At 38.8% G+C, this 15,473-nt stretch overlaps 1 protein-coding gene across 1 annotated transcript in view; it reads left to right on the forward strand.

The window, feature by feature from the left end:
• FBXL17 (F-box and leucine rich repeat protein 17) overlaps positions 1-15,473 on the forward strand; it is a 276,603-nt gene that overhangs the window by 7,605 nt on the left and 253,525 nt on the right. Inside the window, exons 2-4 of the mRNA XM_042028053.1 lie at positions 6,819-6,941; positions 10,075-10,332; positions 11,053-11,184. Coding sequence (XP_041883987.1) covers positions 6,819-6,941; positions 10,075-10,332; positions 11,053-11,184 — 513 coding nt within the window. The remainder of the gene's footprint in view (positions 1-6,818; positions 6,942-10,074; positions 10,333-11,052; positions 11,185-15,473) is intronic.

Consider the following 15,473-nt stretch of genomic DNA (forward strand, 5'->3'; position numbering starts at 1 on the left):
CTTACTTAGGCACCATGAAATGTTTGAGTGTACATTTTATTGTTCTTCTGTTGTTAATTCCATAAGCTTTTTGGTTTCAAATGAATCTACCTAATACAGTGAAATAAAAACAATTTTATAGATACCTGTTCTTGAATACAAAAGTTTTTTATTGATAGAGGAGAGCTTCAGTCACAGAAATGAAACAACTTCTTTCAAAAGAAAATGATGGACAGAAATAGGAGATGCATAGATTCACCTTTTACAGTCTCTTCTGCCATGGGGCCTGTATTTTGTTCATGTTCATAGAGGTATACCTTATTCTTAAAATTAGCAGTATCTTTTTAAAGACTGGTATTAGCAGTCAACTGAATTTTCTTGCATCCTTTGCTGAGGCAGAAGTTTCTTTACTCTGTGCAATTAATTTGTGCAAATTAATTCTAACTCCTTGATTATGGTTTTTAAAAATATTTTTTTTAAAATTAAAGTTGTCTTTTGATAGGTTAAAATTATTTCTAGAATTATGCTTATGTTTACTTTACATTTGATTTGGGTGATGTGAGTTACTTTTTAGAAAACTTCATGTTGAGGATACTGTGATAGCAACCACATACACAGTTTTCTCCTACCAAGCTTTTTTTCATAGTAACTTGCATGGATGTGGTTGACTTTTCATTATTTCCTTTGATTAGAAGTGCAGTTATCTTCTTCACTTGATTGACTTTGAGGAACTTGATTTAAAGCCAAAATTACCAAATATCTAAAGACACACTAAATAAACTTAGTACATGGATTTGTGATATTTTAAAGCGGATCTTTAGTCTTTTAAAAAAAGGTATTTATAGGATGTTTTGTGGAGGTTTTTGTTTGTTTTGCTGTTTTTTTCCTCCTCTGTTCCTGCTGAATGCTGAAATACTAACATTTAGCACAGATGTTTAAAGCAGTCTTTTTTGAACATGCAGGTTGAACTATCTAGCATATGTAGAAACAGTGGGGAAGTGTTAAGAGTGTAATGTCTGAAGCCCATTATGCAGGGACTTGGTGGTAAAGGAGAGAATTGCACAGAATAACTTTATTTCTCATTTTTCTGGTTGGACACTTCGCTAATATTAATCAGCATTTGCTTCCTCCCTTTCTCATCTGTGGTCTTACAAAATATTCTAGAAAGTTGAAAAAAACACCAAAACTTGGTCAGGCACTGTTTTTTGGTGGTTGGAATTGTGCTGTGCAAGGACTTAGTTTAGCTGAATTAAAATCAATTGAACATCACCTGATTCAGAATGGTGGATTGACTCGGGTGGGGTACTGTGGAATTAGCTGTGCTTTGTTGTTTAAAAGTAAATCAATGTGGCCTTTCTCTTGTAAGGGATTGATATGGTTGTATCTATCAACATAAAAGAAGGCTGTTTGAATTGAGTTCAGTAGATTGAATGTGATTTGACTGAAAACTACCTATATCTGTTAGTTGACTTTTGCTGTCCTGGGCATTGCATTTTTGTATTTTCTTTCTGACGTAGGATCAGTTAGGTTGGAAAACATCTCCTAAGATCATTAAATCCAACCATTAACCTGGTACTGCCAAGTCCACCAATAATCCATGCCCCTAAGTGCCACATCTATGTGTCTTTTAAATAACCTTCAGGGATGGTGACTCCACGACTGCCTTGAGCAGCGTGTTCCAGTGCTGGATAGCCCTTTCAGTGAAGAAATTTTTCCTAATGTCTGAACTAAACCTCCCCTGCCTCAACTTGAAGCTATTCCTTATTGTCCTGTCACTTTTTGCCTGGGAGAAGACCCCAACACCCACATGGCTACACCCTTGTTATAGGCAGTTGTAGAGATGATAAGGTCCCCCCTGGGCCTCCTTTTCTCCAGGCTGAACACCCCCAGTTCCCTCAGCTGCTCCCCATCCGACTTGTGCTCCAGACCCTGCCCCAGCTCCAGTGCCCTTCTCTGGACGCACACCAGTACCTCAGGATTTTTCTGGTAGTGAGTGACTCAAAACTGACCACAGGATTGAGGTGTGGCTTCACCAGTGCCCGGCGCAGGGGAATGGTCACTGCCCTGGTCCTGCTCCTGCACTATTTCTGGTGGCCAGCTGGGTGTAACTCCATTCACCAGCACTCCCTGGGCCTGGCTGTCCAGCGAAATTTTTTACCCAGTAAACAGTGCACCCATGCAAGCTGTGAGCAGACAGTTTCTCCAGGAGAGTGCTGTGTCAAAGCAAACTGTGTCAAAGACTTTACTGAATTCCAGGCAGACAAAATTAACAGCCTTTCACTCATTACACCAAGCAGGTCACCTGGTCATGGAAGGAGACCAGGTTGGTCAAGCAGGACTTGCCTTTCACAAACCACTGCTGGCTGGGCCTGACTCCTGGTTGTCCTGTATGTGCCACGTAATGACACTTGAAATGATCTGCTCCATACCCTTATGCAGGACCACTGACAGCATTGTGGTTCCCTGGATCCTCCTTCGAGCCTTTCTTGTAGATGAGCATCACATTTGGCAGCATCCAGTCAACTGGAAATGCCCCCGTTAGCAGCCAGGACTGTTTGTTAATAATTGAAAGCAGCTTGGTGAGCACTTCCACCAGCTCCTTCGGGGCCCATGGATCCTGTTTGGTCCCGTAGACTTGTGTGTGTCTTAAGTGATGTAGCAGGTCACTGACCGTTCCCCTGTGGATTATGGGGGGGACTTCATTCTGCTCCCTCTCCCTGTCTTCCAGTTCAGTGAGCTGGGTACATGGAGAGCAACCAGTCTTGTTGTTAAAGACTGAGGCAAGGAAGGCATTGCTGGTCTTCAGTGAGTGTGTGAGAACAGTTTTATTTCAAAGCAAGAGCTTGTTGTTAAAGAATTTACTGTATGGTAAGGTATGATAAGGCTGTCAGTGGGGAAGATTGGGTATCCTTGAATGGGATGTAGCCTGAAGGCTCAGAGATTCATCTGGAAGGTATGATAAGGCTGTCAGTGGGGAAGATTGGGTATCCTTGAATGGGATGTAGCCTGAAGGCTCAGAGATTCTCTTGCATCCATTGAAGGGAAGAGAAACACATTGATCTTAACAATGACATGAAAGGGTGAAGCAGGAGGAACTGACATCTGCATTAGGAATTTGAGCTGGAAGAGGGTGAGACTAGAGAGAGTGAGTGAGTGAGTTTTCTAGAACTCTGCTACCTCTTCCCCTACCTTTTGCCAACAGAGGGAAAAAAGAAATGTAAAATGGTTCTAGAAAAAGCTATTAGACTTTTTTTTTTCCTTTACTGTGCTGAAGGATATTCTGGTGTTTGGAAGGGGGATTAGGCAGAGTTGAGGGGGAACAAATTGAATGGTGGATATGAAAGTGTACATGTTTGAGTACAATTTTCAGGAATTAAATTTGCTAACTAGTAGAACCATTGCCTTCAAAGTTCTCTGTCATAAGCGGGAGTTAAATGAACAGCCTTGTGGGTAGGAACGGTTTTAGCTTCCAGCTGTGTTTATACATCCTTGGGAATTAAAAAATTTAAGTCAGGAAAATTAAGCTGCCACAGTATCAGTATGTATCTAGAGAATAATACTGAATTAAAGGGTGCTGAAGTCATCAAAGTGAGTCAAAGCATTTTATGCATTAGTGTAGTATTTTAACCAGTAATGAGGCTAATCCCTTAATGTAAGGGTGATGTGCCACCACCTGGAATAGTATAGTCCTTGCTACTAAGTTCCATTTAGTGTAATTCAATACGTCGTGTTTTAACAATTGCGAGCTCTGAAGAGAAGCTGATGTTTTACATGGCATTATTCAGCATCCTTTTACAGCTGGAACTTTTACAGCTACTACAGACAATAAAACTGGCAAGGCCTTGTTTTTGAGCACTACCGCTTGTGTAGCTTACAGGGTTACTCCTGTGTGTGCTGGGACTTCTGCAAAGACTTGGTATCACTTCTCGTCCTGGTGGCCTCACTCACTGTTTTGTAAGAAGTCAGTTTGCAGCACCTGTACTTCTTAATTGTCTCCGCTTCTAGACTTGAGTACAGCATGGACTAAAACATGGCTACAAATGCTTTTGGACGTTTTTCAGAGTATTTTCTATGCAGCAGTACTGTTTGTGTCAAGTACACAATCAAACTTGTTTCTTTTTTGTTTTGTGGTTGCTACAGCTGTTTCATGCGGGAGTAACAGGTTAGCAGTAGGTCTGTGATTTGTGAGGGCTTTCAGCTTTTGTTGGGATGGTAGTGTGCTGGGTTGATCCTGGCTGGACACCAGGTTCCCTTCCAAAGCCCTGGCACCCCCCTTCTTGACTGGTGAGAGAAAACATGAGGAAAGATTCACGACAGGGAGAGATCACTCAGTGATTACTGTCCTGGGTAAAACAGGCTGAACTTGGGGAAATTGGTTGACTTTATTACCAGTCAAATCAGAGCAGTATAATGAGAAGTAAAACCTACATCTTTCCTAACCCTTCCCTCCTTCCCTGGCCTAACTTAATTCACAATTCTCTACCTCCTTCCCCCAGCCATTCAGGAGTACCAGAATAGGGGTTACAGTCAGTTCATCATACCTTGTTTCTGCTGCTCCTTCTTCATCACATGTTCTCACTCTGTCGTCTCTGGTTGCAACTTGCTCGATGAATTTTTTTTTTTTTTCCTTCTTGCATTATCCCAGAGGTGCGACTGCCATCACCGACACTCAGCCTTGACCAGCATGGGTCCATCTTGGGAGCCGGCTGACACTGGCTCTCTAAGATGTGAGGGAACGTTCTAGCAGCTTCTCAAAGAAACTGCCTTTGTAGCCCCCCTACTCTCAAAACCTTGCCATGCCAACACAGTACAAACAAAATAAAATACAAAAGTTATTTATGGGCAGCTTTCATTTTAACAGTGGCAGCTGTATCAGCAACAGTCTTTACTATTTCATGTTTACTATGTTCTTCAGAACCGCAAGCTGTTGTTTCTCAAAGTAAAGGTGGTATTTCTACAAATAAACATACTTTATTTCTCACTTGAGTAAAGATTAGTTGAAGTATTTTGTAATGCCAACCTTGATATCCTTTGTTAATATTAACTGGAGTCAGTCAAATGTCTGTCTAAACATCATGTGGATCATGTTGCTTTGTTCTCTTCTAAGTTTTTTATAACTGTTAGAAGATTCAGTTTTCTGTTTCATACCAGTAGCAGGAACTCAAATTTCCTACTGCTCTTGTAACTTAGAATTACTGAGCATCATCAGACTATCACCTTTTCTAATGTTTAGAATTACTCTTTTGCAGCAGAAATGTCAGGTGCCAGATTGCCACTTACTATTCAGCGCTTTCTTTCTGCTTGACTGAGGGCAATGGTATTTTTTGAGTGCTGATTGCAGCCACCTTCTGGTTCTGTGCGTGGTCTTGCCAGTACAGACAAGATCTGCAGGAAGAAAGCAGGCACTGGTTGTTTTGTTTGCACTTCTGTCTGCTGTCTTTAACTGGTTCCCTCATGAGAAGCAGACACTGACTCTGGTAATGGCCAAGCAAGGCCTGTGGGGAAATGCAGTTCACGCACAATCCTTCAACACTGAGGAGTCTTGCATAAGAGATTGAAAGTTTCTCATTGCTGGAAAAAGAGGGGAATGATAAATCTTGCAAGCATTTATAGTGTCATGAATTTGACCTCCTCCCCTCGTCTTAGAGCTCTGCTTCATCAAGGGTTCTTGTAGGGATATACGTATTTAAAACTGCTGGGATAAGCCATCCCCTAGAACAGAGGGTACAATTATGGTTGTTATTCTTGACAGTTCGTTGTCTAGTCTCTTCCAAAGACCACCCAATGACCAGAGTTCTGTTAAGTTACCATTATAGTTCAATGCTTCATTACTCCTTTTTTCTTGCATGTGTGTTTTCCTCTTTGCCATCCCTTTTCCTTGACTAAACAGTCCTAGTAGTTTCCTTGAATGTTTTCATATTTTCTAGACTTCAGTGCTTTCCTATGGATACTGTCCAATATTTTCAGATTTTCTTGAGAAAATTGCCTGAGATTGGCAATAGTACTTCTATTTAGTACTTGATGTCCTCAGATCAGTGGGAGGACTTTTTAATGTTTTGCGGTCTGTACTCCTGTGTAGGTATAATGCCACTACTGCCTTTTCCCATTTTAGGATCACATGTAGATTTAAGTTCATTTGTGGTGGCAGGGTACCTTCATGTGAACTCTTCACAGACCTCATTTTTATATTTATTAGTAAGCAACAGTACTTTTAAGACAGGGATTAATGTAATAGATGTTATAGCAATTTATGAGCTTGCTATAAAGTTACAGTTTATTCTTTTTTTTTTTTTGCCAGCTGCTATGGTGCTCAAAACCTTGGGGTATAAAAGGCTAATTTTATGTTTAAGTTCTCTTCTGTGACACTGATTTACTCTGCTAATCTGCTCTACCATTCCGTGCCCCCTTCCCACAAGACTTGATGTTTTAATACCTTTATGACTCTTCTTACCAGTTTAGTTTAAAAAATAAAAAGAATGATTTTCCATCCATTTCAGGATGGTAATGAAAGCACTTTTTAAATGGCTTGCAAATAACATTTGTAATTCTTTAGGTGTGCCATCTCAGAAGCAATTTTGAAACTTAGTCTATGAAATGAGTACTTAAGTAGGATCTATTCTATGGTTGGTTATGCTAATGTGATTTACTAATACTGTCAGTTCTTGTGGGATGTAGGTTTTTTTGTTATTGTCTGACTAATCAAGCTGGAGGCAAGTACTAGATCTGTGTGTTATAATGCATGCTAATACTTTTCTTTTACAAGATGCATTTGTAATAAAATATTTTTGTCTCTAAAATATGATTACATCTGACAATTTTTTTGTTTTCTTTCTTTCCAGATATTTTCCAACTTATCTCTGAATGAGCGTTGCCTTTCAGTGTCATTAGTCTGTAAATACTGGCGTGACCTTTGTTTAGATTTTCAGTTTTGGAAGCAACTGGATCTCAGTAGTCGTCAGCAGGTATGAAAATAGCATTGTGGAAGAATTGTTTTGATGACTAAGAATTTGTTCTTAGAACTTGTACTTTTGACTAGGGGTAAACAAAAGAAACACGTAACATGGTGACACCTGTACTTTCACAGATTTTTCTATTAGCTGAAAATGTCTGGACCCTTAGATTGGTTCCTTTAAATATAGTGTATTTTTTCTGAAATCAGTTTTTCTGAAATACAGTGTGAGCACAAGTGCTCTATGAAATGGGTTGTGGGTTACCTGTCTCAACTCTGCATCAGGTGGTCTGGAACTATCAGACCTCTTATTAATTCAAAGACAAACATGAGCATTTCTGAGGATGCTGTAGTTGAAAGAATAGTCACATACATGGTGCTTGCTCTGTTTGTTTTAACAAATTTTCTTTTTTTTTCTTTAAGGCCTTTAGCTGATCCTAGAATGAAATATTTGTGGATTTAATTTAGTGAGATCCCTAGGACCTGAGCTTTAAATTGTACAGGGTAACTTTGCTCCTTGGAAACGCCACCGCCCTTAGGTTTCTTGTTGAGTAGTGACTTGCAGGGGTTTATAAATAGTATCTTGAGAGTTTCATGAAAATACAGGGTACAGAGAAATAACAATTGGAGGGTTGCGTTTGAAGAAGGATTTTTTTTCTTTGCAATTTGTCATTGTTGTGGTTTAACCCCAGCCAGCAGTCATGGCTCAGGCAGCTGCTTCCTCACTCCCCCACCAGTAGGGTTGGGGAGAGAACTGGAAGAGTAAAAGCTACAAAATTCATGGGTTTAAAGACAGTTTAATGAGGAAAGCAAAAGTTACACACACATACACAAAAAAAGCAAGACAAAGAATTAATTCACTGCTTCCTGTCAGCTGGCAGTTGCTCAGCCATCCCCAGCAGAGCAGGACCCTATCACACAGAACGATGATGTGGAAAGACAAACCCCATCACTGGAAATGTTCCCGCCTTCCTCCTTCTTCTCCTCACTTTATACATTGAGCACAGTGCCACATGGTCTGGAATATCCCTTTGGTCAATTAGGGTCGCCTGTCCTGTGTTCCCTCCCACCCTCTTTGCCACCATGGCCATGTGAAAAGCAGAAAAAGCCTTGGCTCTATGCAATCCCTGTTCAGCAATATGAAAACCAGCACAAATCCAAAACACAGTCCCATACTAGTCACTGTGAAGAAAATTACTTCTACCCCAGGCAAAACCAGGACAGTTCTTTTCCATCTTAACACCTGCCTGATGAAAGAGCAAGAAAAAAGATTTGACTTTCTATGAGTGAAAAACAGATTGATTGCAGCAAAGACTGTTCCTCAGCTGTATAAGATAAAAGCCAAAAGGGATTCGTGTTGCTCTCCTGCCATCTTTGGTTAAAGCTAAATCTCATCTATGCCAAGTGATGGATAAGTATTTCCGAATTGTCCTTTATATGATTGTCTTCTTTTAAGATTATTGTCCTTTTGGCTAACTACAGTGGGTATAGATGCAAAATGGTTGGAATGGTTTTTTACAAAGGTATTAAGGAAACTTTGCTGTCTGAGTGTCCAGATGCTGCTCTGTCAGCCACTCTAGCACCCACCACCCGCTTGGGACCAAAGCCCCCCTGCACTTGTGGCCCCAGGGAGGTGATGGATGCCCTGCACACACCACACTCACACAGTCAGACAAGTTTCCTTACTGGGTCAACTTCAGGTTTCGCACTGCAGAGTCTCAAACTTCTGGGTCCTTAAAATAATGTAATCACTGGGCAGCAACAGAATAACAGCTCAAGCTGGAGGAGGAGGGACCCGCAACCCCAACCTCCTGGGCTTTTGTGCCCTCACACTCTGTGCCTGGGTACATCTGGGTGCCCTTGGCTCCTGCTGTGTTTCCAAGTGTCCTCACCTGGCTGTGTCACAGGTCTCTGTGCCCTTTGTTTTGCAAAGGATTCGCACCAGTTCATGGCCTTTTGCCTCTGGCTGTGCCATGCAGAGCTCAACCTGAGCTCCACTGCAGCTGCACCCCAAGCTACCTGCACTGAGTGTATTCCTCAACAGTCCTCACTTTGGTTTAATCGAGCATACCTGCTAATATATTAAAATGAAAAAAACCAAAAGTTTTAAGACATTGAAACACTGCCCTTCCATACAGCATTACTACCAGTACCGAACATAATAGAATGAAAGCTAACATGTTTGTCATAGGACAGAAATTATTATCAATATGAAGTCACATATATTTCAGTAAACAAAGGCAGTAATGTTCATTGGCTACAAGTTACATAGTTCTGTTATTTGTTAGTAGTCTACCTTCTGTTGGTTAAATGATTCCCTCAGTTCTTGGGCTAATTAGTCCACATACTCCGTCTCCCTCTTGTGTTGGTGTGTTTCTTGGGTTGGTGGTCTGTGGTGTTTGCCATCCCCCCTTGCCAGAATCGCCTTTTACCCAGTTGGAGCTGATTCAGCCCAGTTGCTGAGTTGGTTTTGTTAGTTTCTTCCTTATCTAGGGAGTTCTGCCAAATGTCATTGTGGTCTGTAAAGTCTGCATTCTTTGTGTCCACTATCAGTAGTATATCACTCTCCCCACGCTTTGTTAACCTCCCCTAGGAACTGAGGTCATTGAAGCACATCAAGCCTTAAACCTTAATAAGTCAATTCTACCAACAAGTAATTTATCTTTCTAATACCTGGACATCACAGATAGTCTATTCATGGCTGAAAAGAGGAGTAGGTCTGTGGTTACCCTCCTAACTCTGGAGCTCAGTCTGATACTTGAGAACTTCTGTCAAGTTGGGCAGCTGTTTGGCATTCTTTTTGTGGTAACATAAATTCCTGCAGCTGCCCATATTTTTTTGTACTTGTCTAGCTGTTGCCTCTCCCTCTGTGAGCTTTATCACGAAACTATCTAGCTACAGTCTACGTAGTCTGTCAGAACTAGCTTTCCCCCAATTGTCCATATTCTATCAAAACCATCAACCCCATCCCCAAAACCAAACCAATTACAGTAAAATATTCAGCCATAGGTGGTATTTGTAAAGGTATAATTTAATTCTCCCTGTAGCTCATGGAAATGCATCTTACAAACAACCATTTTTGTCCCAGGGACATTAAAGATCTTTATGGAAAAAGTTATATGTGAGTATTTGTTTTTTCTTTGCAGGTCACTGATGAGCTGTTGGAAAAAATAGCATCAAGAAGCCAGAATATTACTGAAATCAATATTTCTGATTGTCGCAATGTATCTGATACAGGAGTATGCATATTAGCAATTAAATGTCCTGGGCTCCTAAGGTATACTGCCTACAGGTGTAAACAGCTTTCTGACACCTCTATTATTGCAGTCGCCTCTCAGTGTCCTCTTCTTCAGAAAGTGCATGTGGGCAATCAAGACAGACTCACTGATGAAGGCCTGAAGCAGGTAACCATTTATTCCACAAATTTCTTCTGTAAATTTAGTATATTTCAGCTTAGCAAGTGGAAGAAGATACCCTTTCTCAGGATTTAATTAAAATCACAAAAAATCTTCTGTTTTAAAAGTTGGTGTACGGAGACTTTTTTTTGGTGCAGTAAATGCTGTTCTCTAGACACTGCACATACTTTCTTTTTCTTTTTAATACCCAGGGATTAAATGATCCCTTTTGTAGTTAAGTCTGCAGTTTGATATCCTATACCTCACTTCTGTTGGATTCAATTTTCCTGAGCTTGGTTGCTATTTGAAACCTGTGTTTAAGTAACACGTTTTTGCTTCATGAATGCTGAAGGTGACTAAGATCTTTATTTGTTGGATGTGCAGGAAGGTTTCATCAACTTTCTGAGAGTGTTAAAGGAGTATTTAGGAGTTAGGGTAAATCAAATATGCTGTTGAGCATAAAGGCATTGTTAGCTACATATACACCCAGTAAATAACTTAGTTCTTATGTACTGCTCTTAGCTCCATTTGGTTGACTGTAGTTAGCAACTTCATTTTGTCGTGTATGTAGTTAGAATCTTTCTTATTTGCATTTACTGTTTCAAAGCCTGAAAAGAAAGATAATTTTTAATGGGGGTGGAGAAGCAGAAAAAAAATCTTTTCTCCCATCTCTTCATTTTAGTCAAATCCTGTTGTTGTTTATTTTACCTTTGATTTCATTAATTGCAGCTCGGTTCAAAATGCAGGGAATTGAAAGACATACATTTTGGGCAATGTTACAAGATCTCGGATGAAGGAATGATCATTATAGCTAAAGGCTGTCTGAAGCTGCAAAGAATATATATGCAAGAAAACAAATTAGTAAGTACTTACCCTGATTTTTTTCTTCTTGAGGCATTTTGATTGTCAAAGCTTTCTCTTGCTCTTTATCTTTTTAAAATTTTCTTTAGAATGGCTGCTTTTTGCAAGTGAATTGCTTAAAAATGTTTCTGGCTGTGAAAATTGCAGTTCTGCAAAGATGGCTCAGAGGGTGATGCAAAGTACAAGTTAAGCTAAATGTATTAACTTGTTTTTAAAGTGACATTTCAGGAGTAATTGTTTGGGAGATGCATGGTTTGTATAGGAAAATATTTAGTTCATATGGAATGTTTATTTTGTTTCCACAAGTGCAGTAAAAAGTGCGAACTTAGCTAAGCTGAAAGGTATTTGGAGCTTGGGTTCTTGATTGCAAGTGATACAGTCTGATCATATTTTCTTGAAATATGTCACTTTCTCATCAGGATAAAGTAGAGTAGTGTGCCTGTGCTAGCAGAAGGAAGTTGTTGAGGAGTAATAAAACAATCTTGTGTCCTAATTCTAAGCGGTCTCTGAAATGATGGTTTCTAGTGTAGAAAGACAGTAGCTTGTAAATGGTATAGCAGAACACTGACTTAGGCGTTTTTTAAGTTTTATATTATTTTTAAAATTTGTTTCTTGCAAGAAAGTAGTAAAACTTGCTTGCAGTTGGATTATTAACTGTCAGCTAACATCACGGTTTTAACCTTTGTTTCAAAAGTGCTGAACTGGAACAAATAAATTGTAAGAAAACAGCATACCTTGTATTCAAGAATCATTTGATATTTGGCTTCAAATAGACAAAGAAATGCTAATGCTTGAGCTTGGTTTATATTAAAAAAAAAAACCATTCTGAAATCAACAAAGAAAGAAAAAGGCAGCCAGTTATTGGTTTTGATCAGAACTGTAAAAAGTTGAAAAAGAGGAGATAGAGACCTAAACTGAGATTTCTGTACAGTTCAGATGCAGAAAAAGGGTGTGTCCCTCCTCCTGTATTGGAACAAAATCTTGAATATTGTCAAAGTTAGTCCTTCTAATACTTACCTTAATACATAAAAAACTTTAAATAAGAAAAAGAAAGAGAAATAAATGTTCTGAGAAGACTGGAAGAAAAAGCATCTTTCTTCTCTGGAAGGAGAAAGGTAAGTAAATTCCAGATATTTATCTTTGAAAGGAAGAGTAAAACCTTCAAGATTTGCATAATTGTATGTGAAAGATTGCTTAATTGTAATTAAGAATGATGTGTGTTTAAATATCTCCGTAAGTGCTTGATCATTGGAAAATATGTAGGCAAGGTATTAGCTTTCCTTGTAGATACATCTTAGAGTTCTTGTCATTGAAGTTATTATTCTCTTTATAGTGTGAAATGTTACCTAAGAAGTTGTTATTGCAGTTATTAGCACTTAAAGACTTTGTGGTTTTAATATCTGAAATGTCATCAAAGTTCCTAGTTGAAATGGAACATAGGAAGTATCTTAATTTTTTTTAAGGCAATAGTGAAATGTGCTCTTTACTTGCACTCTACTTGGTTGCCTTCATTGTTGAAAATGTATCACTGATTTTTGATTAGAAATAAGACAAAAATACTTTCTGTCAAATGAATAGGAAATTTCTCTAAATTTTGTCCCTTCTAGTAATTTGTCAAGTGACTTATCAAAACTGAATTTTTGCCTAATTTTTCATGAATGTGCTTTCTTTTTTTAGTACCTAATTGTACTTAAATTCTCACCCATCGTTAATTTTTCAGGGGGAAGTGAAAGTCTTGTGGCACACTTGGTATAGCTCTGTAAAATTAAAATTCAGCTTCATAAATCTTCATATGTACACATGAAATAAGTTGTGAAGCTGTTATGAACTCCAGGGTGTTGAATCCTTAGAATAAAATAACGCTTGAACAATGCCACTAGATGAGAAAGCTGAAGAAGCTGCTGTGCTTTCCCCTTGCTAGGGGCAAGAGACTTTCAAGTCTTGCTGGCAGTGTAGTTTTGTGTAATGAACTGAGATAGCTTTTAAGAAGGTCTCATGCAGTTGTAAAATAGAAATTTTCACATTCCAAGTTAAATGAAAAATACAGGAATTGTTTAATTGTTTAGTTGTGGAATTATCTTAAAAGGGAGTAATGGCTGGCAAATGGTTTGTCAAATTCTGTGGGTTACTTTTCTCCCTTCTAAAAAAATCTCCTTAGTATTTGGTGTGGCACATATTACATCCTGCTCTTCTGGTGAAGATGGTAGTTTGGGGAAATACGTATGTGTGTGTTTTCAAAATGAGTAAGTATTCATTCTGTGAAATCAAAATATTCTGTGGCAAGAAAAGTGTACTTGATGATATATGAGGGCTTGGTCTGTGTATTTGAAGTTCATACATTGTCAGTATGCTATAGAAAGAGGACTCCTATCCCTGCCTTTTAAGCAGCTGCCATATCATCCATGTAAATAATGTAAAGAGTCTTGTGTTTTGTATTTTCTTGTTTACTCCTTTCTCAGAGGTGCTCAAAATCATGTGTGTGACTCTTACAGGCAATTTCTGTTAATTTCAAAATGTGTAGTGCATTACAGATAGTACATGATGGTTGAGTTTTCATGTAGGCTTGTCTCACACTAATGGATTTTACACTTCAAAAATATATCTAGGCAGAGGCAACCATCAGCTAAGTAATGCCTTTGTGAGTGTTACTTTGCAGTGAAATGTGTGTGGATCAGGCAACACAGTTCAGTTGCTTCATCTGTTGCTAAGTAACTCCATTATCAGGCTGCTGAGCAGCAAGAGAGAAAGGAGAATTTATGTTCTGATTGTTGAATATGCTAGACATTTCATAGAAAAATAGACCATTTCCTGTCTTTGAAGTGCTGATTATGTCATGGTAATAAGCGAAAACTGCAATTAATAAATGGGACAAAGGATGTAGGAGGAAAAAGTTAACGTTACATGGCTAACTTAACAACAGAAGGTTGTTGTTATTTGCATAACTGTTTGGGAATTGTATCTCTTCAAAACATGTTTATTTTCCTCTGGTCTTTGAATGAAGGAATAATTATATGCTTAGCCTCTTTTCTGAAGCATACTGGCCAAATTGGGAACCTAGTTTTAAAAAAAAAATTATAACTTTTCAGGACTTAGGAAGTATGCCACTGTCTTGTCTCTCCTGATCTGCTCCCAAGCAGTCTGATACAATTGAATAATCTTACAGAATTTCAGTGTAAATGGAAGAACAGATTATAGCTCTGTCTGGACAAAACCAGACTGTCTGGACTTGTTTTATGGTTGTGATTGGTATGCTGTAACTTTTGTGTTTGCATCATGTGAATGTTTAATGTGAATGAAGCTGGTGAAAGATGAGCAGGTTAATTTCATTGTTATCTTTGCACCAACTGCTTTTTTTATCTTTCCACCCACATAGAGAGCACATAGAGAGACTTAGCTTCAGCTGCAAAGTCAGAGAACTGCTCCCCACTAACACGTAGTACTCTCCCTGAGTGGGGGGTACTTAACCTGAACTGCTTTTATTGCAACTTTGAATAGAAGGGTGGAGTCCTAAAAGGTATTAAAGGTTTTGTGAGATGCAGAACTCAGTGACTACAGTGCACCCAAAGGGAAGGGCTATCTCCAGAAGCTTTGGCACAAGCTGTCTGCTTTCCTTATTACGAATAGAGTAGATCTAGATTTGGGAGCTCACTGTAGAGATGAAGAAAAACCTTCTTCGCTTAACTAATTTGATTTAACACACTATTTCCTTTTAATTGCTTTTCTTTAACTGGGTAAATTAATGGCTAAAATTATAATGCAATGGTTGCTGAAACATTGGTGGTAGTTACAAATTTGTTGCTCCCTATTCCACCCAGTGTCTGTGGTTTTTTTGTGGTGAACTAGATATGGATAATGAGAGACAGCTTCTAAAGATAAAGTGAGGTGCAGTTTTAGATACCATAAGAGAATCACAGCATTCCTACCTCTATACTTTGTTCCCTAGCTCTCTTTTCTCTTTTACAAGCTCATTTAGGAATAGATGGGCTACTATAGTAGCTGTTATAGCACCACTTCTTCCTTTCCAATAAAATGATGTCATGAAGTAGATCCTTAAAGACAAATAATTTGTTTGATGTTTTCCAAATAACGTTCATTAAGGCAGTTATATTCTCACTTGACCGTGTTTCCATTTCTTTGTTAGACTCTTGACTCCTCAGTTTCAAGATAACCAAGTTTTGGCCCAGTTGCCAGTATGCTTGATACGTGACAACACTTTTAAAGTAAATATTTTACAGGTGTCTATTTAACAATTTTTTAAGATTGAGTATTCTGTAAGTGTTCTGCTTACC

This window comes from Corvus kubaryi, unplaced genomic scaffold (assembly GCF_017639235.1).
Source record: "Corvus kubaryi isolate FWS band 111438036 unplaced genomic scaffold, C.kubaryi_AGA036_p1.0 37302, whole genome shotgun sequence".
NCBI classification, from domain to species: domain Eukaryota; kingdom Metazoa; phylum Chordata; class Aves; order Passeriformes; family Corvidae; genus Corvus; species Corvus kubaryi.